The sequence below is a fragment of the Aulonocara sp. 'chitande type north' Nkhata Bay genome, linkage group LG3 (genome assembly GCF_057382095.1).
Source record: "Aulonocara sp. 'chitande type north' Nkhata Bay isolate Kocher_YH1m ecotype deep benthic linkage group LG3, A_spYH_male_GT1.1, whole genome shotgun sequence".
Lineage (NCBI taxonomy): Eukaryota > Metazoa > Chordata > Actinopteri > Cichliformes > Cichlidae > Aulonocara > Aulonocara sp. 'chitande type north' Nkhata Bay.
This window is the reverse complement of record NC_141346.1, coordinates 71,693,995-71,720,331: the sequence shown is the minus strand read 5'-3', so window position 1 is coordinate 71,720,331 and position 26,337 is coordinate 71,693,995. Positions and strand designations below refer to the sequence as shown.

At 40.4% G+C, this 26,337-nt stretch overlaps 1 protein-coding gene across 10 annotated transcripts in view; it reads left to right on the top strand.

Annotated features, from left to right (window-relative positions):
- Nucleotides 1–26,337, top strand: part of LOC147336918 (protein NLRC3-like) — a 1,139,417-nt gene that overhangs the window by 616,251 nt on the left and 496,829 nt on the right. For 5 of the 10 annotated variants that reach the window (XM_086287106.1, XM_086287125.1, XM_086287128.1 and 2 more), the window contains one exon: nt 9,245–9,418. The exons of 2 other annotated variants lie outside the window; for them this stretch is intronic. In XM_086287106.1, the coding sequence (XP_086143232.1) occupies nt 9,245–9,418 (174 nt within the window). Of the gene's footprint in view, nt 1–446; nt 526–686; nt 886–3,238; nt 3,742–4,212; nt 5,019–9,244; nt 9,419–15,928; nt 16,109–26,337 lie in introns of all 10 variants that reach the window. 3 more of the 10 variants (XM_086287112.1, XM_086287127.1, XM_086287113.1) reach the window with 3 other exon arrangements.

Below are 26,337 nucleotides of genomic sequence, written 5' to 3'. Positions count from 1 at the left end.
AATGTTGACAGCACTGGTAAATCCTTTTTAATGTTCTTCTGTCAGATCATTGATTAGACTCGACTCCAAATACGAGACTCAGAAAACTCAAATGAAAACTCAAATCAAAGCAATGAGAAAAGGACTTCTTGTGTTAGAATGAAAACATGTGGAAGTGGTCAGGTTTCAAACACTCGTTGAATCTACTGCACAGTTACATTCAGGGACCTGTGGCCTCCTGAGAGCATTAGTTGATGGTTCATCACAGTTTTCTCAAAGTTTCCTCTGAGCTTCTGCAGCATCATCACTTCCATCACTGATGAAAGAAAGTTCATAGAAAACAGAAAATATATCTTCAGAATCTGAGAGTTTAAAGCTTGACAGACTTGATTCAGATGAAGTTATTTGAGCAGAAACTCCTGGATCTTTATCCTGTGTTGATCTAATCCTTCATGGTTCCTCCACAGAGTGGAGCAGCAGAGCTCAGAGGTTCCCAGTGGTCAGTCTGCCCAGCAGCATCAAACACAGCTGGACTCCATATTTATGGTCTGTACATGTACAACAACTACTGTTACATCTGTTCTGTTCACAGTCATCTCCATGCTGCTCTTTGGAGACCAGTGGATTGTCAGTGTGTCCAACATGGATCTGATGTTTGGCTCCATGATTTCAGTCTGATTGGCTCATTCATAAATATTCTGTTCCAGCTGCTGGAGGACAACATCATCACTTTTTTGAACGAGCTGAAGAAGATCCAGAAGGTTCTGAGTCCAGATTACCCAGAATGCTTAGAGAGTCAGAGGGAGGATGAGGAGGAGAGGAGGAGCAGAAAGGCACTTGTGACAATCACAGTGAACTTCCTGAGGAGACTGAAGCAGGAGGAGCTGGCTGAGCGTCTCTATTGCAGTAAGAGCATTTCTGTAAGCGTTTAAGCTGATTGATGACCACAACAGTCATTAAACAACCACTGTTGTCCTACCGGGAGACTTCAACGCTCATGTGGGCAATGACAGTGAGCCCTGGAGGGGCGTGATTGGGAGGAACGGCCTCCTGGATCTGAATCCGAGTGGTGTTTTGTTTTTGGACTTCTGTGCAAATCACAGTTCTTCCTTAATGAACGGCATGTTTGAACATAAGGGTCCATAAGTGCACGTGGCACCAGGACGCCGCAGGATGCTGGACAGACCTGGCACAACTAAACGTGCGTGTGAACGCCTCACAGAGGCCCTGGTCTGCAAGACCTTGAACATACACCTCTGGCAGAGCTTCAGCTGCAGTCTGAGGCAGACTGGTGCTCTACTTGAACTGTGTATAGTGCGGGTGGAGCACTGCTGACGTCGACAGAGAATATTGTCGGGCGATGGAAGGAATACTTTGAGGACTTCCTTAATCCCATTGGCTTCTTCCTCCTGTAGAAGAAGCAGAGGCTGTGGATGAGGGGACGACTCGCCTGTCTCCGGGGGCGAGGTCCCTAAGAGAGAGAAACGACTCCTTGTTGGGTACACTGGAAACCCGAATAAGTCCAGTGAACTCAACATTTATGAGGAAACTGATTATATAATAGTTTTAAAGTTAACTTACTTAAAAACTACAAGTTCACTGTAACTTAAAAAATATGACCTGAATAAAATCAAAGAATGTAACTACCTCCAACCTGTAACTTAGTATTTAAGTAACTTACAAAGTTTAATTTCACTAAACTTGTATATTTTACTTTATTTGAACTTTATTTCATTACTTTACTAACTTAAATATTATAACTTATATAAACTCTAATTACCTATTAAAGCGCACGCTAAGTCTAACCCTTCATAGACAGGGTCTTTCTGTAAAGAAAGAAAGCTGAGACAGATTTGCAATTGCAAGTTTATTTATAACCACCTGCACAAAACTTTACATGCTTCTGCATTTGGACATGTTTTTAGTGCTTATTGTACAACTTGTACAGTGAAAATGTTAAACAATATAGTGCTTCAGCCTTTTCTTTGGCTCTCTTTTAAAAATAATTCTGGAAACAACATAAAAAAAGTATCAGCCTGATGCTGTTATAATCTAATAAAAAAAACATTTTTATAAACATTTAAACCAAATAAATAGTCTCAGTCTACTCTTTAGCTTTTCCCTTAAACGTCAACATAAATAGTTTTTTATAACAAATAATCTTTTTTCTCCAGTTGTTCCCTTTTAAAACTTTTAAAAATAGAAACATTTAAAACAAAAAATATGTATGAGCATTTTCTTCCACATTTTCATTATAAGACTAAGTTAAATAGAACACCCACCATATAAAAAAAGCTATCTAGAGGCATGTTTGTCTCAGTCTGTCTCAGGCTGTGGGGAACAGATAGCAGCAGATGTCCTAAACCTCCAGATCTTTGTATGAAACTTTACTACAGTTTAGTACAACTAGTCATGCGAGGCATCAACTTCAGTGGAACAGTTTGAATTTTGCCAGCAGTATAGTGCCAGCACCTGTACGTGCTACTCTGGCAGTAAAAGATTGTTTTTGGGGCGAAGAAGACATGGTTTCAACTGTTTACCATCCTCAAGGCCCATCAGGAATTTCTGGATGAATGTGTTAACCAGGCTTTTTGGATAGTCCAGATGTAAGACGTAAAACAATCGGAACAACAAGACAAATGCATCAGCCCACTTGGGAATGTCGCCAACCACAAGCTCATCTTCCACTACAGCTGCTGCACTGACTACAACATTAAAACACAATAAAAAAAAAAAAACTTACCTCGGAGCTTAGCGATAACTGTGTTTAATGCTCAAATCCCACTTCAAGCTGTTCGAACGAAAAGAAAAACCACAACTGAGACAGCTAGCTTAGCCCACATTTACACCGCAGCGGTTATTAGGTTAATATGTAAAACATATTTCGCCAAAGCCATTACCATATCACAACGCTTATGGTGAAAATAAGTAAACCACTGACAATAATAATTCCCAACAACTGGTACGTGGCTGCCACTGGCATTTTAGGCAGACCCAGGACACGATGGAAACATTATATCTCTTGGCTTGCCTGGGAATGTTCCCCCAGACAAGCTGGAGGAAGTGGTCATGAAGAGGGTTGTCTGGGCTAATCTGCCTAGGCTGCTGCCTCCTTGACCGGCCCTGGATAAGCGGAAAAATATAAATGGATGGATGGATGACTAGAACATTTGTTATTGTCTTAAGAGATTGACCAACATGTAGCCAAATATCCATGCTTTAATGAAATGAGACGTAATGTTTTGCATTCTTTTTCCAGAACATTTTCCTACGGTATGTCAACGTAACCTTAAATCCACCCTGAAGAAGAAGTTCCAGTGTGTGTTTGAGGGCATCGCTAAAGCAGGAAACCCAACCCTCCTGAATCAGATCTACACAGAGCTCTACATCACAGAGGGAGGGACTGCAGAGGTCAATGATGAACATGAGGTCAGACAGATTGAAACAGCATCCAGGAAACCAGACAGACCAGAAACAACAATCAGACAAGAAGACATCTTTAAAGCCTCACCTGGAAGAGACGAACCAATCAGAACAGTGCTGACAAAGGGAGTGGCTGGCATTGGGAAAACAGTCTTAACACAGAAACACACCCTGGACTGGGCTGAAGACAAAGCCAACCAGGACTTCCAGTTCATATTTCCATTCACTTTCAGAGAGCTGAATGTGCTGAAAGAGGAAAAGTTCAGCTTGGTGGGACTTGTTCATCACTTCTTTACTGAAACCAAAGAAGCAGGAATCTGCAGCTTTGAAGACTTCCAGGTTGTGTTCATCTTTGATGGTCTGGATGAGTGTCGACTTCCTCTGGACTTCCACAAAACTACAATCCTAACTGACCCTAGAAAGTCCACCTCAGTGGATGTGCTGCTGATAAACCTCATCAGGGGGAAACTGCTTCCCTCTGCTCGCCTCTGGATAACCACACGACCTGCAGCAGCCAATCAGATCCCTTCTGACTGTGTTGGCATGGTGACAGAGGTCAGAGGGTTCACTGACCCACAGAAGGAGGAGTACTTCAGGAAGAGGTTCAGAGATGAGGAGCAGGCCAGCAGCATCATCTCCCACATCAAGAAAGCTCGAAGCCTCCACATCATGTGTCACATCCCAGTCTTCTGCTGGATCACTGCTACAGTTCTGGAGGATGTGCTGGAAACCAGAGAGGGAGAACAGCTGCCCAACACCCTGACTGAGATGTACATCCACTTCCTGGTGGTTCAGGCCAAAGTGAAGAAGGTCAAGTATGATGGAGGAGCTGAGACAGATCCTCACTGGAGTCCAGAGAGCAGGAAGATGATTGAGTCTCTGGGAAAACTGGCTTTTGATCAGCTGCAGAAAGGAAACCTGATCTTCTATGAATCAGACCTGACAGAGTGTGGCATCGATATCAGAGCAGCCTCAGTGTACTCAGGAGTGTTCACACAGATCTTTAAAGAGGAGAGAGGACTGTACCAGGACAAGGTGTTCTGCTTCATCCATCTGAGTGTTCAGGAGTTTCTGGCTGCTCTTCATGTCCATCTGACCTTCATCAACTCTGGACTCATTCTGATGGAACAACCACAAACAACCTACTGGTGGTTTAAACCATCTGTCCACCTGATTGCTGTGGAGAAGGCCTTACAGAGTCCAAATGGACACCTGGACTTGTTCCTTCGCTTCCTCCTCGGTCTTTCACTGCAGACCAATCAGACTCTCCTACGAGGTCTGCTGACACAGACAGGAAGTAGCTCACAGACCAATCAGGAAACAGTCCAGTACATCAAGAAGAAGCTCAATGAGAATCTGTCTGCAGAGAAAAGCATCAATCTGTTCCACTGTCTGAATGAACTGGATGATCGTTCTCTAGTGGAGGAGATCCAACAGTCCCTGAGATCAGGACGTCTCTCCACAGATGAACTGTCTCCTGCTCAGTGGTCAGCTCTGGTCTTCATCTTACTGTCATCAGAAGAAGATCTGGATGTGTTTGACCTGAAGAAATACTCTGCTTCAGAGGAGGCTCTTCTGAGGCTGCTGCCAGTGGTCAAAGCCTCCAACAAAGCTCTGTGAGTACATTTGTATTCATGTCTTTACTTTTAACATCCGACTGTGTCAGTAATTTATTTCACCAGGTTTTCTGTCTTTGTATGAATTTGTATCCTAAAGTTTTGGGATTTCTCCAATACAACTGTGACCTCTTTGATGCCTCCAGAACTCGGTGAACTCGAGACGCTGGATTCACCATAAACTCTGATCATCGCTGCTGCTGTTATGTTATCAGTCTTTGTTTAAACACTTAGGCTGCATGTGCCTGATGTTGTGATACTTTATATTCACATGCATGCTCCTAGATACATTTCTACTGCAGGTCTATTTTTAGTCACAAATGTTGGTGAAACACTTGCTTTTACATGCATGGTGGGTCCTGCATTAAAGAAAGCATTTGAATCACTCAGTTAATCATGGCAGCCAGAGAAACATCCTTAGTTCCACTTTAAACTAGAGATGGCACGATACCACTTTTTTATGTCCGATACCGATATCATAAATTTGGATATCTGCCGATACCGATATGAATCCGATATAGTGTTTTTTAATCAACAAAACTGTTTTTTAAATATCTTGCTGCATTTTGTATAAGTTCATACTCAAGTTTAAAACAACAACTACACCAAAGCTATTCTGTTATACCTGTATGAAAAAAAAAAAAAAAATTCATAGTTCAGCAATACTGATCAATCTAATAAACTTAAACCTACACCATCCTCCCTATTCTGGTATTTTAAAGAGTACTTAGCGTAAATATTAAGCAACCTAACTAATAGGGTTCCAACTCCCAGCAACAACAAAAATAAATAAATAAAAAATAGGGAACCACCCCTCACGCTCCACCTCATGATGCTTAATCGACGTAATCAACCTTAATTTGATGCAGTGTGAAAAAAAAAAAATGCACAGAAATCAATTATTTTTGAAGAAATATTAAATAGATTCAACATCTTTCTTCAACAAAATTGCAGACTGCACAGATGGTACCTTCCCAAAGGAAAAAGTACTATAGCTTATATATTAGTTAGGTATATATATATTAGACTTAATAGTTACTATATACAGTAATGGACTTCTATTCATTTTACATCAAATTAAAACTTTGGGTGTCAGATAATTATTTATTAAAAGCTAGACATTTTAAATGAGAATAAGAAAGAAAAGTATGTCTTTGTGCCCCCTTTTCCCTGTTAATGCCCTATCGGCCCCCCTGGCTAAACTTTGCTAGATCCGCCCCTGCACAGTTACCAGCCGTCAGCTGCATAGAAAAAGATCCTCGAGTAGAAAGTAATATTAAATAAATTCTAACAACAGCTGATCAAGCTTAAACGTGCTGCTGTTGTTTATCCGCTGGTTTCCTCTTTCTGGTGCAAAGTGGGCCAAAAACAAACAAGAGGGACGGACTCGCGACAGAAAAGCTGATCAGCTGATCATTAAGCAGTTTCATGATTGAAGTAGCAGCCGGAGAGGCAGTCGCTCCATATATCGTTTGTTAAGCTTAACGCAGGAATGCTTTACAAACATTCAGAGATGGACTTACACACTTGCTTTACTTCTCTCGGGGATAACTTTGTCGGAGATGAAATGCCGGGTTGCTAGCGAAGCTCCACATGCTATCCAGACCACCGACAGGTCCCGCATGCCACAGCCGCTCTATCACGTGATGCATACTGCTCCGACGTGCTAACGTTCTGAGGTGAGTTACGGCGTGTTGCAAGTTTTGTGAGGTGCTTTTGTGATATTTAATGGATCGAATTACATTTTTTATTTTTCTCCGATATCCGATCCAGTAATATAAAAATATAATATATATATATAATATAATATAAAAAGATCCAGATACGTAATATCGGATCGGTCCATCTCTACTTTAAACTAAACTCTGCTTCGGTCTTCCACAGTGTGTTTGTTGTTTCTTTGTTGTTGTTGGCCTGCTCTCTCCTCTCACTCCAATCTGGTTGCAGCAGATGTTTGTCCCTCCCTGAACCTGCAGACTTGGGTGCAGCACCTCAGTTCATCTTCACTCTGAAACCAGCTGTTGTAGCTATAACCCCTCAAGCACACCTTCCCTGGTCATCTCTGCTGTGGTTGCTATAAAATTTAATCTTGATTTAAAAAAAAGAACAAAAAACCTCAAGTCAGACTTGATGCCATTTGTTGGCAGCATGGTGCCTGTTTGTCTTTGATGATAAACTGCAGCACAGTCTAAAGCAAACCTTCTGACTTTATTGACTTTATGCATGTATATATTCTTCCTGTTCACCTTGGACACACAACAGCTCTCTGTTTGTTGTGATTGGATCTAGAACAGCCAACATATCCTAATCTAGATGATTTTTAAGGTGGTATCTGGGAGGAAAAGTTAAAAATCAGCTTGGATGGCCTGTACTGTATGATGGCCTTGGTTGCACCACATTGATAGCCATGCAGGGTGGTTCACTCCTTGGGCAAGAAGACCGAGGAGTGAGCCACCCTTGGTCAAAGCTTGGTCATTCAAGCTCACTGTTTTCCCCTTGTTGGTTGATGATAGTATTTTTTTTACCTGACTTATAGTCATCATTGTCTTCAAATTAACTCACACACTGCTGACTACTGTAGCTTACCTGGCTGAGCAGGTGACCCATGTACTGAAAGTTAGAGTCGTGACTCCAGGGCCTGGTTTGAGTCTGCCCAACACCATTTCCTGTGTGTTATTCTCCTAACTTCTCCCTCCATTCCTGTCTTCTTTGTCCTATACAGTGAAGACAAAAGGCCTCAAGTTCTGAAAACTCTTCCCCTTCATCATCTTCCAAATCATCTCTCTCATCTAAAATCACCAGTATTCTCTGAGTAGAGAATCTTTTCACAATCTTGAATGATAAGGATCCAAGTGGGTAAAGTTAGTTATTTGTTGTGTTCCTATTTGCAGCTGGGATAGATTAAGAAAAACTCTCGGCTGCCCAAATTACATCCAGTTTAGAAGACAAACATTGAGTGAAGTGTTTGTTTCATCATCCTTCACAACTCATCAACCAGGTGTCACAAACTGCAGCAGGACAGTACAAAGCATGTCATACTGGATGGCTGCAACAACCAGAGTTTTACCTACCTTTGGTATTTCGTGACAGCATGAGCGTAATATTTACTGAACAGAGTCGTCTTCTGTAATCTTTTCAGATTCAGATTCAGAACACTGTATTTATTTTCAAGGGGCAATTAGGATACTGAGCATTCCAACCGTACATACAATACACAAACATCACATTGGGGAGACAGGTCAGGCTAGGTAGCTGGCCAGTCAGCCTTTAGAGCAGCGACCCGGAACCGAACAGCGGAAAATGCACAACATCAGGAAAGATGAGGAGAAAAAAGAACCCCCCCACATGAAAACTCTTAATGCGCCATAGAAACACATGACAAGCAACAGGGATGGGTAAAAGGTGAGAGACAGCCGGTGCAGACAGCGCATCCGGGCCTGCAGCATTTGCGCTGGTCCCCTCGACCCACCGTCTGCACCGGGAGGGGATAAGCATGCTTAGGATGGGAAGGAACAGTCTAAACACAGTCTGTTATCAGGGTGAGATTTGTTATGTTCAGCTCCAGCCTTGAGACCACAGCTGGCGCCGGTATGTTAGCCGCATGAAATGATGGTGGTTTTCTTTGGTGCGAACAACTGCATGTCAATTTCACAGCTGATCTAACAGTCCGTCACTCGTCTCTCAATCTCCCGTTGGAGAGCCACGAGCTTCTCCGAGAGGTTATCAGTTTTGCGCTCAAAGAGCAAAGTCTGAGAACTCACGACCGCCATGAGCTTCTTCAAGATCTTATCCGTGCTGCGTTCAATGAGCCCATTTTGAGAAGTCATGACCCGTCCCATCGTCTCAGTCACAGCGGGCAGCCTTGTGGGGTTTTGAACAGCTGATTCCACTTTCTTTAATCTTCAATAAGCCAGGGCCAAGCCAGCTCAGATCAGCAAGAACCCTTTGCTGCTGTGAATGTCCGTGCTGCTATATTTCAGGATCAGGCTCTAAATGTACAAATGGATCTGAGAAGATTTCCAATCATGTTTCTACTAGATTTACAGTTTGTTTTCATGTCTTCTGACTCAGATGGTGGAGCAGGTGGAGCTTACAAGGAGTAAGTGCTGCTATAGAAGAAGAGTTGTGTTTTAATGAAGCTATTTAGTTAACCAATAATTGTATTGCATGCTGGCATTAAAAATGTTTCATTTGACTGATTTAATTGTTTGTTTGTTTTCTTCCAGACTGAGTGGCTGTAACCTCTCAGAGAGAAGCTGTGATGCTCTGTCCTCAGTTCTCAACTCCCAGTCCTCTAGTCTGAAAGAGCTGGACCTGAGTAACAATGACCTGCGGGATTCAGGGGTGAAGCTTCTGTCTGCTGCACTGCAGAGTCCACATTGTACACTGGAAACTCTCAGGTCAGGATCCAAACAAATCATTAAATGATATTATTGTATAAACAACCAAGCTTTATAGAATTGGCAGGTGAACTTTTCTTTATCTTTGGATTGCTTAGGAGATTCTTAATTACTGTCTGAAGATTTTTTTACAGTCACATATTTTGTTTTAATGGTCAAACAGAATTATTGTTCAGTTCAATGAGCAGGTAGCTGTGAGATTCATAATAATGAGGTATATTTGTATTAAAGATGACTAAACTTGAACAGTAGCTGTGAGTTACTTTGTTTACTCGTGTGTGCTGATGTTGTGAGTAATTTAAAGCTGAAGTAAACTTGTAATGAGTTTAATAGAGTTTCTGAAGTAAGTGTACTTGGAGATATTTATGTGTTTTCTAAAGTCCAGGAGCAGGAGGCTGTGTGTAGCATAGAGGAACCCAGACCTCAGCTTTGTCTCCTGGTTTCTGTTGCTGCTGTTACAGTTTCCCCTCATCGTTCCTTCAACAGTCTCCTCACTGTAACAAATCAAAGTGTTACTGTATAGATTCACGTCTGAATGTTGCCATGTGCTATTAAAACTGAAAGCGATGTTTCATACACCCACGTGGTTCAGTCACACAGTAACTGATGGTAAATAATGTTTGTGTTGAGCACATCGTACAGGTCAGCTGCTCCACACAGATCTCAGGTTTACATGCAGGAACAGTTTGTGATCATGAAGGATAAACCTCACTTCCTCTTTGTTTCATACAGATGTGACATGAACAATAACACGTTCATGAAATCCTTTTAGGAACACAAACACTATTGTAGCTGGAGAATATATTTGAATGTAGGATAATGTAGGGGATCAGAAACAACAGTAATAACTAACCACCACCTCACCATTTGGGTTGGTAGCTGCATGTTGATTGATGAAGTCATTTTCTTCTTCCTCCATTTCTACCTTATTAACATCAGATTAAAAGCTGCACAGAGACAGGCACTGGACATGTTTAGCCTAGCTTAGTACAAGGACTGGACATGGGGGAAACGGCTCTCATCACTGGATCAAAACATGAAAACAAATCTGAAGTAAAGTTTTGTTGAAGTGAACTGTGGTGGTGCCCAATGTTCCCTCTAAGCTGCGCTCGTGCAACTGCACGCTGCTGGCACGTCTCTGCACACAGAAAATCTGTGTTGCACACAAAAATAAATAAATAAATCAAATCTCAATTGAAATTAAAATTAAAACTTTAACAATTCTGTTCTGCAGTGTTAGTCAGTGACTGGCAGCTCCCATATGGGATTAGAACGATGCCACCTTATCCCATAGTCCAGCCAATCACGCGGTTCACATTCGTATATACGCAGCTAATCAACACCGGTGTTATAGCGAGCAAAGTGGCTGATGATGAGGTGAAGCCACGTTAATGACAACGTGTACAACTATTGGAGATGTGAGCAGGACAGATGGAACAATTGACGGACAAAGTGTGGACTTTATACCAGTTTTTAAATTGTGTTGATCGGCCACGTAAAACCAGAGTTATGATAAAATATCTGCAATGTTTGGTTTTCTTCCTGAATAGTATTGTTGTTTATAACAACGATAGTATTCAGTATTTATTGCAACAAACTTTGTTGTTTGCAAAACTCAGTAACTTTTTTGAAGAAGTAACTATATAATTAATTGTCCAACATTGGTCATTATATCCTGTATTTTGCAGACAGAGTTACAGACTCTCTCCCAGACCACAAACTCATAATACAAGTCAGAGCTTTATAAAAATAGAAAAAATAAAGTTGTGTTTTCAAAATTGGAGTTCAAGTTATTTTTACTTCCAATAGTGTTAACATGCTACAGGTCATGAACAAGGTTGTTTTTAATTTTCATTGTAAGTGGGCTAAAGCAGTTAATTAACAGTAGTCTAACATAAATGTAAATGCTGTAATTTGATTACTTTAATAAACCATGTAACTTGGATGGATAAGATGCTGGCGTGACCACAGTGCACACGTCTGCTGTTGCTCACAGTGGTCCAAGGGACGCTCAGGGAGTTTGTGTGTTCGCTCAGACACATGAAACATTACAGGGAACATTGGCGGTGACTGGCAGGGAAAAGGGGATTGATAAGACTTACTGTAAATATAATTATGTATGTATTGAAAAAGGAACGACTAAAATGTTCCAGCTGAAAAAATGAAATCAGTTTCAGTTTATGAGCTCTGTTTGTTTTCTTTACAGTTCCAACTTTTTATTTTGAAATGAGCTGCTCGTTCCTGTTTAGAGTTGATGAGCTGATGTGGGTGAGAGGACTCAGGCAGCCTGACAGAGTTGATGTCCAGGTCTTCCCTGCTTGTCCTGATACACATAAACATGAGTATCCTTGCAGGTCAGATCTCATCAGTCACACCTGTTAGTGCAGTTCTCCTCTAGATTGTAGTGTTTGTTAAACTAGGATGATTTTAGGAGCCTGGACCGCAGATCTAAGGGAAGATATGACTTGGAAAGACTAAACCAACCTATTAGAGGTGTTTGCACTAACATAGATAAATACTCAGATTTACACCTTTAGTGTCTCACAAAGGGTTGAAAAGTGAATGTGCACAGAGAGGTTGGTGGTGAGACGGGCACTTCCAGCACTGTAGATGTGATCCAGCTCAGTGTTCATGGAAATAATCCGGAGAGCAGGATTCCTTGATGAATGTCACATCTTCTTAAAGTTATAATCCACAGGGAAAACTGTGAAACTGTCGATCTGATATCTAGTCAACCAATCAGGTGTTTACATGCCCTTCACTGATCTCCAGCCTCACCTTACAGGGAGTGCAGAATTATTAAGCAAATGAGTATTTTGTCCACATCATCCTCTTCATGCATGTTGTCTTACTCCAAGCTGTATAGGCTCGAAAGCCTACTACCAATTAAGCATATTAGGTGATGTGCATCTCTGTAATGAGAAGGGGTGTGGTCTAATGACATCAACACCCTATATCAGGTGTGCATAATTATTAGGTAACGTCCTTTCCTTTGGCAAAATGGGTCAAAAGAAGGACTTGACAGGCTCAGAAAAGTCAAAAATAGTGAGATATCTTGCAGAGGGATGCAGCAGTCTCAAAATTGCAAAGCTTCTGAAGCGTGATCATCGAACAATCAAGCCTTTCATTCAAAATAGTCAACAGGGTCGCAAGAAGCGTGTGGAAAAACCAAGGCGCAAAATAACTGCCCATGAACTGAGAAAAGTCAAGCGTGCAGCTGCCAAGATGCCACTTGCCACCAGTTTGGCCATATTTCAGAGCTGCAACATCACTGGAGTGCCCAAAAGCACAAGGTGTGCAATACTCAGAGACATGGCCAAGGTAAGAAAGGCTGAAAGACGATCACCACTGAACAAGACACACAAGCTGAAACGTCAAGACTGGGCCAAGAAATATCTCAAGACTGATTCTTCTAAGGTTTTATGGACTGATGTAATGAGAGTGAGTCTTGATGGGCCAGATGGATGGGCCCGTGGCTGGATTGGTAAAGGGCAGAGAGCTCCAGTCCGACTCAGACGCCAGCAAGGTGGAGGTGGAGTACTGGTTTGGGCTGGTATCATCAAAGATGAGCTTGTGGGGCCTTTTCGGGTCGAGGATGGAGTCAAGCTCAACTCCCAGTCCTACTGCCAGTTTCTGGAAGACACCTTCTTCAAGCAGTGGTACAGGAAGAAGTCTGCATCCTTCAAGAAAAACATGATTTTCATGCAGGACAATGCTCCATCACACGCGTCCAAGTACTCCACAGCGTGGCTGGCAAGAAAGGGTATAAAAGAAGAAAAACTAATGACATGGCCGCCTTGTTCACCTGATCTGAACCCCATTGAGAACCTGTGGTCCATCATCAAATGTGAGATTTACAAGGAGGGAAAACAGTACACCTCTCTGAACAGTGTCTGGGAGGCTGTGGTTGCTGCTGCACGCAATGTTGATGGTGAACAGATCAAAACACTGACAGAATCCATGGATGGCAGGCTTTTGAGTGTCCTTGCAAAGAAAGGTGGCTATATTGGTCGCTGATTTGTTTTTGTTTTGTTTTTGAATGTCAGAAATGTATATTTGTGAATGTGGAGATGTTATATTGGTGTCACTGGTAAAAATAAATAATTGAAATGGGTATATATTTGTTTTTTGTTAAGTTGCCTAATAATTATGCACAGTAATAGTCACCTGCACACACAGATATCCCCCTAAAATAGCTAAAACTAAAAACAAACTAAAAACTACTTCCAAAAACATTCAGCTTTGATATTAATGAGTTTTTTGGGTTCATTGAGAACATGGTTGTTGTTCAATAATAAAATTATTCCTCAAAAATACAACTTGCCTAATAATTCTGCACTCCCTGTATTATCAGTTTCTCCCTCTTTTACATCTGAATTATCTTCACTTCACATTTCAGTCAGTTCAGATTTCATTAGCACGTTCACTTTAGCATAATCCATTTTAATCCAAACACCTTTCTCTTTAAACTCTCTTTGTCAGTCACAGTATATCCAGTACAATCCTCTTTTTCACTGCGTCACACACATTCAGAGATCAGAGTGTCCTGTGTGTGCTCTCATTCACTCACACTCACTCTCATATGGCTGAAGTCTGTTTGTACACAGGCTGTCAGCTGGCCTGAGTTAGGCCTGTCTCTAAAATCATTATTTTATTACTTTTATTCTGATTCATCAAAGCCAAACTCAAACATCTTTATATTTACTGATTATGTTCTCATCAATAATTAACAGTCAGTACATTCAGATATGAATCATAATTCAGTGTTTAACATATTATCACAGATGGACTGCACAGGAGATCTCCTTTATGAAGAAACTGTGAAAGTTTGTCCAACAGTGGGAAACATTTCAGAGAACATCTCAGAGAATATCTGTGAAGCAGAAACTAAACATAATAATAGAAGAAAAGCCAAATAATGATCCAAATCCTGCTCTGAGACTATCAGACAGTAAAGGCTTCCAAAGACTGCTCACCTCTCAGACTTACTTAAAGATGCTGGTGCTGTCCACAGATCAGCTGACCTGCTGGGTCTCCATGATCAGCTTTGTTTCTTGGAGATAAAGGCTGAAGCCTTTAGAGCTTCAGTTCTCCAGAGCAGCAGGATGTCTGAGGTCCGCAGAAACACAAAAACACAGCAGCTAAAAATAGTTGTTCAAAGAAAACGAGGTGGGAGCTGCTGATTCCTGAGCTTTGATACTGGATTAGCTTCAGTAGTTATTCCAATCACTGCTGTAGGAGCTACATTTAGTCACAGCTGACTGTCTTCTTTGAACAATCACAATGACTACTGTTCTAAAAAACAAGCACACAAAGAACCAATGAGAGTGTAGAACATGATAAAGAGCTCCTGTGATGGTGGCAAAGAAATGAGCAGCAGATGGCCGTCTACATGTTGTAGTGGTTTACAGTCACCAGGGGGCGCCGTCACGGCCACGCAGTCAGTGGGCTGCTCTGCTTGTGCTGTTGTTGGTGAAGCTGAAGTGAAAGCGAATGTTAAAACAATGAAAAGTGTCCACTGCAGCCTCCATCTGAGCTTGTCATGTTCTTCTTCTTTGATCCTTCGTGTTTGTGCTGAACACTGCTGTCGCTCTCTTCCCTGTTCCCGCCCACTTTCTAACCAATCAGCATTGGAGCGTGCACAGCGTCGTCCACACTGAGCTTTGTTGTGAGCGCATGGACTCGTCTGCAGAACATTTGTATGGGCTCAAAATGTGGTCATAAATATTTTGTACTTGTAAATCAGGATTTGTATGTGTAAAAAGAATTTGTGTGTGCGTGAAAAAGATTTGTGTGTGTGTAAAAGAGATTTGTGTGTGTGGACTTAGCCAAAAAAAAACCCCTGCAAGTTACAAGTACGAATTTTGACCATATTTTTCTTCCTTTCATCTGATTGGTCAATGTCATGTCAATCACAAATGTAACTATCCAATCAGAGAAGGGTTTGGCTGTCGGAGGGGCACTGTTTTTGACCTGACGTTCCCGTCACAAGTGTCTTCTAAGTGAAGCTACCACAGGTTCAGGTCCAGCTCTGTTTATCTGGAGCTGCAGTAAATGATCTGTCCTCACAAAGCAACACAGACACCAGATATGCAAACACAGCATCATACAACACAACCAAGAGATCCAAAGAATTATCTCTGCATTTCTGTGGCTGATGCTGCTGGAACGAAGCTGTTTGAAACCTTGTTGTTCTGCCCTTTGGGACCTGAAGAGGAACCTGAACCTCTGTGCAGAGGGTTCAACTCTGAGGATTCCTGTTCAGTTTTTTTTATTTCACACGGCAAAACTTGACAACTTTATGATAAATGTACGACTTCAATGTGAAAAATTTATTTTTTTCTCTTGTTTGTTTGAAGCTGCTTCCTGTTGGCTTCAGCTGTTTGGAGTTTCCATTTTCTAAACTTCTACATTCTGAACCTTCTTCAGCTCTGAACAGATGATGAAACACTGAATGATTTCAAGGTCACACTTTGTCTAATAAACTTACATCTTTCATTTTTTATTCAGATTGAAGGACTGTGATTTGTCAGAGATCAGCTGTGATTATCTGGCAGCAGCGCTGAAGTCCAACCCCTCGTATCCCAGAGTGCTGGACCTGAGTGTAGACTGCAACAACCTGCAGGATTCAGGAGTGAAGCAGCTGTGTGTTCTTCTGGAGAATCCACGATGTCGATTTGAAACTCTGAGGTCAGTCACATGTTTTAGTTGTGCTGAGATGAATATGATGTGAAAGTTGTGCTGACACTGTGGATCAGTAGGCCCACACACCTCTATACAGGAAGTCTGGTTCTACTCTTTGTAGAACTTCTGATCCCTGATCCTCTGAGTCTGACTCAGTAGATAATGCAGAGTTCTGAGCTGATGTGGGTGAGAGGACTCAGGCAGCCTGACAGAGTTGATGTCCAGGTCTTCCCTGCTTGTCCTGATACACATAAACATGAGTATCCTTTGTTAAGGTTCAAAAATTGAGGAAGGAGAGTACAAACAACCATGGTCCAGAAGATCTTGGTCAAACAATGATTTTAATGAATACACACGTGTGGGAAGAACACTCTGTACGCAGACAGCAAGTGATCTCCGACTTAATCAAAGCATACACAGATTTTTATAGCATCAGGGTTTGATTTACTGACGCCCCCTTCATGCGTCACAGACAGGATATAGACATACGTCAAATCAACACCACAATAACTTTTAACACAGTTTAAAAAGAACATCGTCTTCCATCTTCATAACAGGTGCATCCTGTCACTGCCGGATGCTCGCTTGTCATCTTGACACCTCAGCAGCAGTTCTGCGACAAACTGCTCTTTGCAACCCCAGCAAAACATAATTAAACTTTCCCCCATAAATGATTTTCTCTAACTGAGTGTGTGTGTGTGTGTGTGTCTGTGTGCTAACCACAATTGCACCCTGTTTCACCTCGCGACTAGCTCCTGACCTCTAACCAGACAGAGAGACAGAAACCACTCTCGTATATGTAATAATCGAACCGAAACTATGGATATATCATCTACTAAATAAATGTTTTAATCAAGAACCTCTACTAAAGCTTAATAAAAGAATATAAAAGTATAACAGAATCTTTTAAATAACCTAGCAATTAAAATAGCCTCGTCTAGCCTGCTCCTCAGAATAACTTTCTGCTTTCACTTCTGCAAACTCTCTGCAACTTCCTGTCAGCCTGCAACTTAGTCTTTCTGAAAGACACACACACTGTTCAACCTCTGAATGCAATATCCATGCTGCAGATTATATTTATTAATGCAATGGTAATGATGACAATTATTTAACAATAGCAGTAAAATAATTTCCCTGCTCCACATTCCCTCTCTCGACCTCTGGAACACCAGAGGTCGCAATACATTGTGTCCTCGCTCAGCAAATCAGACAACCTCATGTCATCTAATTGGTCCGGTAATAAACACCAGCTCCCCTTCGAGAACACTCCATGTGTAAGCTTAGATTTTCTCGGTCCCTCTCTTGTGGTCGTCGAGATCTTCTGCAAAGGAAACAAAACACCTTTTCCTGCACCTCCCTAACTTATCCTATTTGGGACTCTTTAATCAAAAGCATGATCCTAATTATCTTCTTAACTTATTGACTTGTATTTATATATATTCTTCAACGTTACTCATCACTTTAAAATTCTTTAAGCGCTGCTTTCACGTCTGGTTGCTCGCTCTATTTTTCCCTTATCTGATCATCAACATCCTGTGCACAAATTGTCGCTGCTGCAAGTGCCTTCACTCTAATCTTAAGTCACCTTTTTAACAAGAAAATCATTATAAGCGCCTATTCTACTAAAAGCTCCAAAAGAAAACAACCACTTTAATCAATTAAGTTTAAGCATATAAGCAATTACTCCTGCATACATTTCATCATAGCTAAATGCTGCCTTGAAACAACTCCTATGTGTTAACTTCATTTTAACCTCACATTTCCTATGTTATAATCTGTTTTTGGTATAGCCTTTTTATTTCATTTTGCTCCTTTTAATGTAACAATACCTTCTAATTCTAATTTATCAGACTTAACCAAAATATATGCTTTCCTTCCTCTTTGGTCCTTCTTTAAGTTCAGTTAAAAGCTAAATGAATTTGAGGCCTTTTGCCTGAAATCTATACTGTCATGTGTGTTTATGGACTCTGTGTCTGTAAGCGCGTGCAATCCTTCAATTCAACTCATATCATCCTCACAGTAGATTGGCTAATCATAGCGCTAGCCAAAGGCTCGTGACCCTCCAGAGACGAATTTGAGCCACAACTCCTTTAAAGGCACAAAATGCATTATGTATAAAAATCATTTCTATTTATAAACTCTCCCCTTTATCCTAAAAATAAATCTATGTAATATCTGTAAGCCTACATTATAACCACTTCTTCTAGAAATCAAAAAGAAATCAAACCTGTTCTCCTCCTTCAACCCTCACTAATTTTCCCTCTAAAATTTATTCACAGCTTTGAAAAAGCATTGTATCTTCTAAACAGGATTCAGTTCACTTTAATCCTTTAACCTTAACATAAAAATAACAGTTTCAGTTTTACCATATCCAAATGACCCAAAAAAACCCCCCAAACATAATCACACATAATAAGAACCAAAAAAGTCCTAAAATGATCCTAAATTATTAAACAATTAAATTATTAAACCTTAAATTCCCCCTTTATTTTGACACATTTCATGTGTCACAATACTATACAAAACTTAAAATGCTCAGTTTTCCCCACTCATGATCCAATCTATGTCATAAAAATAAACTTAAAACAGAACAATTCCCAGTCATGTGTTTTCTTCAATTAATGGTAACATGAGTTACATCAAAAATGTTTCCCTTTAACATTTGGCATTCCCCCAACAATATACTATAATACCATAATCTAACCCCAGTCAACAAAACAGAAATTTTCTCTAGTAAAAGCCAATTGTTTGTCCACATTTATTCATCCTCCTTCATCCAGCCACACATATTCACTCACATGCATTCACACCATATATTTGCTAATAGTGGAGCTTATTAGCGCAACTTCTCCACCCTCAGCAAAATGAGCTCATTCATTATTTATTTTCCATAGGAAAATATTTCTTTATGCTTTTGGACTGGATTGACTCGCTACAATCCTTTTTACAGGGACTTACGACCTGAACAGTCCCCACAGGTAGCTTTCTCCTCAGCCAGTTGTAATCTGGAAAGCCACCTTATATTTGCTCTTCCCGAGAATTTTCAGCGCCGGTTATTCACTGTTGCAGGCCTGCTTAAAACAGAAATGAAAAAATAGAGCTAATTATTAGCTCACAAAACACAAAACAAAATCACCTGACAAGTTTTCTTTAAGTGCACTGTTACAAAATAATGGGCCCCTCAAACATGTCCATGTTTCCTAAAACTCCCTCTATTAAAAACAAAAACAACAACCCAAACCTAACTAACAGAATCAACCCATCACCACAACAACCTCAACAAACTTAAACACACAAGTCTTGCCACCACATAATTTCACCTCCTCAATACACCGAAAGTCTCATTAAAACCACACAATTTGCACACAAAAATCACCCCCTTATGCTCTTTAACATACTTACATTCAGCATAAGACCCCCTTACAACAACATATCACTAAACTATAAATTTCCTACCCCAATCTGCACTTCTCTTCTGTCTGCTATGCTTCCTCTTCTGAAAGCCTCAGTCACACACACACACAGGAAGCTCCTCCGTCACCACTCACTTCAACCAATTTGCATACTGAGTCATCTCTCAATGAGTTGCCGTAACAACAGAAACATATGTTTAAACATTACCACCTTATTAAATTATTTTATTTCTTTCTACAGTGATCACTGGTTTTGATCACTCAGTACGAGAGAGCACTCCTAAGTCACTCTTTTAAAACTACTTTAATCACTTTTTTGTTTTCATAACTCCCTTTGTCATATGACTTCTTCTATTCCTCAATTACAAACTCAAATGTATTTTATTAAACATTCACACCATTGTATCATTCATACAAAATAGCAAGCTGTTCTTCATTGCATATGTTTGTGTTCTTAGCCAGGTTTAATCAGTGTCTAAGCATTAATCTCCATGAGCTTGTCTTGTCTTTATAAGGTTAATGCATTTTCTGTTTGTGTATGTGAATTTGCATATGTTGCTTTTGCAGTGTGTCAGACTCCTGCACAATTCTCCACTTAAGCCGTCAGTTCTCTTTCCCAAATTTGCTAACCCAAATTTTAAGTTCCCACCGTATTAACAGCATTCCTGCTCCTCAGCCAGAAGTTAGGGCCCACTTGTCAGGTTTATGGAGACATGGCGCTGTGAACAATTCAACCAGAAACTTGCCTTGGCATGTCCAGTCAAGTTAACCTACAGGTTACTTCCGATCGCTGCATGGGGAGAATTGATCCAGGTCTGTTTCGCCCCTAAAGAAACACAACTGAGACATTTTCATTATTATCATAAGTACTTAAACTACCCGTTTCCCTCTCTCTGGTCAGAAATCCCAACTTATGTCATGTATATACGTGTAAGCAGGTCTTCATTGCTTTTCCTATGTATTTTGTTAATGTTCAGTGAGTGTAAGCTGCTTTCTTCATTGCCTCTGTATGTTATAGTCAGGTTTAATTCATGCATCTTTTCCCTGATTTCTTAATTCAAAACTATCTCACTTCTGATTCTTTCCAGAAATAATTTCACATGTAACACTTTGTGTATGTGTGTTTTCTATTCTTGTTTACCTCTTTGTTTGTGACGGTGGACATCTCTAAACCATCATGAGTTCAGGCTTTCATTTCAATCCAATTACACCCTGTATTCTCACAGTCGAACTCGTCCGGCTTCACCTCTCTGTTTCTCTTCAGTATTTTCCTTTTGGATCAAGTCCCAGCCTGGCAAAATACCACATTCAGTGCCTTTAAACAGTCATGTCACACTGTTCTTACCAGCCTGCTGTTCACCGTCCATGTTTCATCACGTAGTTTCTTCTTTTCTGTTAATCCTTTCAGACGTCTCTTTCAAGATTACTCCAAGCATGGCAAATCTGACAATCAATGTCCAGTGCTTTCCACAGCTCATTATCCCACTGTTCAACTGCCCAGCCTGTAATTTACAGTACATGTTGCATCGTGTGCTTTTCCATGCTGCTGCTGGTCCCGTCAGTTTTGGCTTCAGTGTTAACGATTCAGTTGCACTGTCTTTTAGCTGCTGTTAATTCTTGAAGTCCACGATGTTCTGTCGGTCTTCATCAGGAGATTAACTGTCCTTTGAGCTGCTTCTCAGGATGGGGACAAGTGCGAGGTCAAGCTGTAAAATTTTAAGCCAAAATCTGGCCTGTTTTCTCCCAATTATGCTACTCTACTGGTTTTGGCGCCGTACTCAAAATTCCAGGTTGAGAGAAGTCCACCTTTATTTATCTGTAATCTGTGTTGACACACTAAAACATACAATTAATATCCTTTTCATTTCTTTTCTCAAAACCTCCATTCGCTTTATCTGCCTAGAGTTTAACTCATCTGTTTCTCTCTCTGGGTGCTCACTCGTCACCATCACTTCCTTTTATGCGCATGTAACTTCCTGTCACACACACACAGCATGCAGCTTCTCAGAGCAGCTCAAGCTGCTTTTCTGTTTCTGCAGGCTAATCAAACTTATTTTGTATTTACAATCTACAAACCCTCTGTAATTCTACTAACTTTTGATCTAAAATGTAGCATCATTCACACAATGATTTCATAATCCTCTCACACACACACCTTTTAAATAAACTAAACTCTTTGCATTTGTCAGCATTCACATCACAACCTTCAACGTGCTCACTTTCACTCAGTACCAGACGCGGAGATAGACATCTCCTTCACCTAACATAAACTAAATTACCATATCAACATACAATTACTGAAATTCAAACTCAAATACACCGTCTGTTTTAATAAAGTCAAAGAGTAAACGGGTGTACCAAGTGTATGTACTTATGTGTTTTTAAACTGAAAGAAAAGAAACTCAAACTCTTATAACATCACTCATGCATCTCTTAAATTAAAAACACTTTCAAACTTTAAAACATCCTACTTTACATCACCAAAGAAATACCTCTCACACCTTTATTCATCATTCAAAACCTTCTAGTCACCGCATTCACACACTTAAAGTGTGACCAGAGTTGAGGAATATAACTCAAAACACACTTTCCTAAGAGTATTTTAGACATGCTTGTCATAATCAAAAAGAGCAAGTAAACAAAAACAAAGAAAAAAACGATTGAAACCTCTATTAATTCTCACCGCACTCACAAGAAATTGAAAAAATAAAACACACCAGCAACTATTCCTGGAAAGAAGTTGCTACTGAAAGTAATCTGTTAATCTCAAGTATACACAGTGCACTCAATATATTTATATATCTACATCCAACTTCAGTCAATTACTATACATCCACTACGGCAACTCAATACTTTATTTATAGTCCTCTAATGAACATAAATGGCATTTTAAACACACACTCAACAATGTTTGCAGCAGTATTTGTAAAACCAACTGTGGCTTAAACAGTTCACTGCTTACTCATTTGCATTTTCACACTCACACACACTCCGTCTAAAAATAGCTCCAGCATTGCCTCAGACTCCTTTCACACAGAGATCTCTTATATTTACAAAGACGTCTTATATTTACAACTGCACAGATTTTAGGCCTTTTAACACCTACCGAATTTCGACAAATTTAACATAACGGTCCAACCGATAAACTCCCTGAGTTTTTTGCGACCAATTAACCAGTCTCGGTCCCCGACCGTGGCCCGATTTCTATTTCCTAAATAAATTTATAAGCGTTAACCAACCCAAACTTTGCCTGAAGCTCTATTTTTGGCATTACACAGCCAAGGCTTTCCCCGAAGTTTTAAGTTAAGGTTTCACGCCTGAAACCCGGTTTCTACTGTCCAAACACTGCACCCCGTCGTCCCGGACGACAAACTGGTAGATACCAGTGGCTATTTTGAACCAAGGTCCCAAGTCATTGGCAGGTGCCACCTGGGATAACCTCACGCCGGAGGACCCTTTCCCACGTCTGGAAAAGGGAGGGGGTTCCCACCCCTGAACTTGGTGCAGTCCTAGGAGCCCCGCTCCCGTCCTAAAAACTTTAATTAATTTGAAAACACCTCATAAAATCACACCAGCAATTCTATTGATGTCCAAGCCCGGCTTTATATTCAATTGAGACTTTACTGTCACAAACACTTCACCAATTACCTATTAAACTAAATTCACTCAGCAGTCCAACTGCTTTACACGGTCCAACCGTATTAAATCCTTTTAGCGGTCCAACCGCATTCAATCATTACCAGCAGTCCAACTGCTTTAAATCCTCAGTACTGTCATGAGATTCTCATCAAAATCAAAGCAGACGTTTACCGGCAACTTTTACTGAATAGACATTTAATTTTATCATCCAATTCAGCACACTTCGGATAAAATCAACAGGCCTGTGCCTACCTCTTTTAAAGGCGCCTGTCCCCTCAGTTTGGTTGCCGGGTCACGCCTGCCTGTCTGACCACAACGGACCACCGAATACATCACCGTCTACACCTCCAATTCTCCCTCCTCAATTACCGGACGAAGCCCCCAAAATGTTAAGGTTCAAAAATTGAGGAAGGAGAGTACAAACAACCATGGTCCAGAAGATCTTGGTCAAACAATGATTTTAATGAATACACACGTGTGGGAAGAACACTCTGTACGCAGACAGCAAGTGATCTCCAACTTAATCAAAGCATACACAGATTTTTATAGCATCAGGGTTTGATTTACTGACGCCCCCTTCATGCGTCACAGACAGGATATATACATACGTCAAATCAACACCACAATAACTTTTAACACAGTTTAAAAAGAACATCGTCTTCCATCTTCATAACAGGTGCATCCTGTCACTGCCGGATGCTCGCTTGTCATCTTGACACCTCAGCAGCAGTTCTGCGACAAACTGCTCTTTGCAACCCCAGCAAAACATAATTAAACTTTCCCCCATAAATGATTTTCTCTAACTGAGTGTGTGTGTGTGTGTGTCTGTGTGCTAACCACAATTGCACCCTGTTTCACCTCGCGACTAGCTCCTGACCTCTAACCAGACAGAGAGACAGAAACCACTCTCGTATATGTAATAATCGAACTGAAACTATGGATATATCATCTACTAAATAAATGTTTTAATCAAGAACCTCTACTAAAGCTTAATAAAAGAATATAAAAGTATAACAGAATCTTTTAAATAACCTAGCAATTAAAATAGCCTCGTCTAGCCTGCTCCTCAGAATAACTTTCTGCTTTCACTTCTGCAAACTCTCTGCAACTTCCTGTCAGCCTGCAACTTAGTCTTTCTGAAAGACACACACACTGTTCAACCTCTGAATGCAATATCCATGCTGCAGATTATATTTATTAATGCAATGGTAATGATGACAATTATTTAACAATAGCAGTAAAATAATTTCCCTGCTCCACACCTTGCAGGTCAGATCTTATCAGTCACACCTGGTAGTGCAGCTCTCCTCTAGATTGTAGTGCTTGTAAAACTAGGATGATTTTAGGAGCCTGGACCGCAGATCTAAGGGAAGATATGACTTGGAAAGACTAAACCAACCTATTAGAGGTGTTTGCACTAACATAGATAAATACTAAGATTTACACCTTTAGTGTCTCACAAAGGGTTGAAAAGTGAATGTGCACAGAGAGGTTGGTGGTGAGACGGGCACTTCCAGCACTGTAGATGTGTTCCAGATCAGTGTTCATGGAAATAATCCGGACAGCAGGATTCTTTGATGAATGTCACATCTTCTTAAAGTTATAATCCACAGGGAAAACTGTGAAACTGTCGATCTGATATCTAGTCAACCAATCAGGTGTTTACATGCCCTTCACTGATCTCCAGCCCCACCTTATTATCAGTTTCTCTCTCTTTTACATCTGAATTATCTTCACTTCACATTTCAGTCAGTTCAGATTTCATTAGCACGTTCACTTTAGCATAATCCATTTTAATCCAAACACCTTTCTCTTTAAACTCTGTTTGTCAGTCACAGTATATCCAGTACAATCCTCTTTTTCACTGAGTCACACACATTCAGAGATCAGAGTGTCCTGTGTGTGCTCTCATTCACTCACACTCACTCTCATATGGCTGAAGTCTGTTTGTACACAGGCTAATCTGGGACTCTCCACCATTTGACCCTAGAACAAAACAAGCTTCTTGGATGAGAGGTGAAAGGTGAAACGTCTTCAAAAAACTTAAAGAAGTCCAGATGCCTTTTTTTCTAAGCTCTTTAGATAACTGCGAACCTTCACAAACACCTCATCAGTGGGACTCTCAGAGCTACCAGCCCTTTGCTACAATCACAAAGCTCTTCATTGAAATCAATGATATCAAAGCTGGAATCAAGCTATAGCCATATACACTGGTAAAGACGAATCCAATTAAACGTAATAAAATTTTAACTAAAAGGAAGAAAGAACAAGTACAAATAGTGTATCTACAGGAAACCCATCTAGACTGTAAGGAGCATGAAAAACTGAAAAGAATGGGTTATACAACAGTTTTCTCCTCTTCCTATAAAACTGGACGAAGGAGAGGAGTGGCTATCCTGTTATCAAGAAAATTACTCTTTGAAAAAATATCCGAGATAAGTGATAAAGAGGGACGTTATATTTTGGTAAGGGGAAACATTGAGGGGAACCCAGTCACGTTGTTAAATATATATGCACCCCCTGGAAGCGATATTTATTTCTTTAAGAAAATCATAGATGTGATGGTAACAGAGACAGTAGGTTTCCTAATTTGCGGAGGAGATTTAAATATACATCTACAACCAAAGCTAGATATTTCCAATAGAAAAGCACAGAATACTAAAACATTAATTAAGAATATAAATACATTGATGAAGGAGGTGGGACTAATTGATATATGGAGAGACTTGCATCCCTACCAAAGGGATTATACTTATTTTTCCTCACCGCACTCGTTATACACAAGAATAGATTATTTCATAACTTTTGGGAAAAATAAAGATAAAATAAACACTTGTGCAATTGGAGCAATAGAGTTAAGCGATCATGCACCAGTATACCTGTCTGTTGATTTAAACATGCAACCAAAACTCAATAATTGGAAATTAAATTCAAGCTTACTGAATGATCCTCACTTTAAAGGACAAATTAAGGAAGAGATTCACTTCTATATGGAAACTAATGACAATGGTGAGGTGTCTCCTCCTATACTGTGGGATGCCTTAAAAGCTGTCCTGAGAGGGAAAATTATAGCAATATCCTCTTATAAGAAAAAGATGAGAAATAAGAAATTAGAAGAGCTACAAAATAAGAATTAGAGAAAAGGCATGAAAGAAAAACATCTCAGGATATATTGGAGGAAAT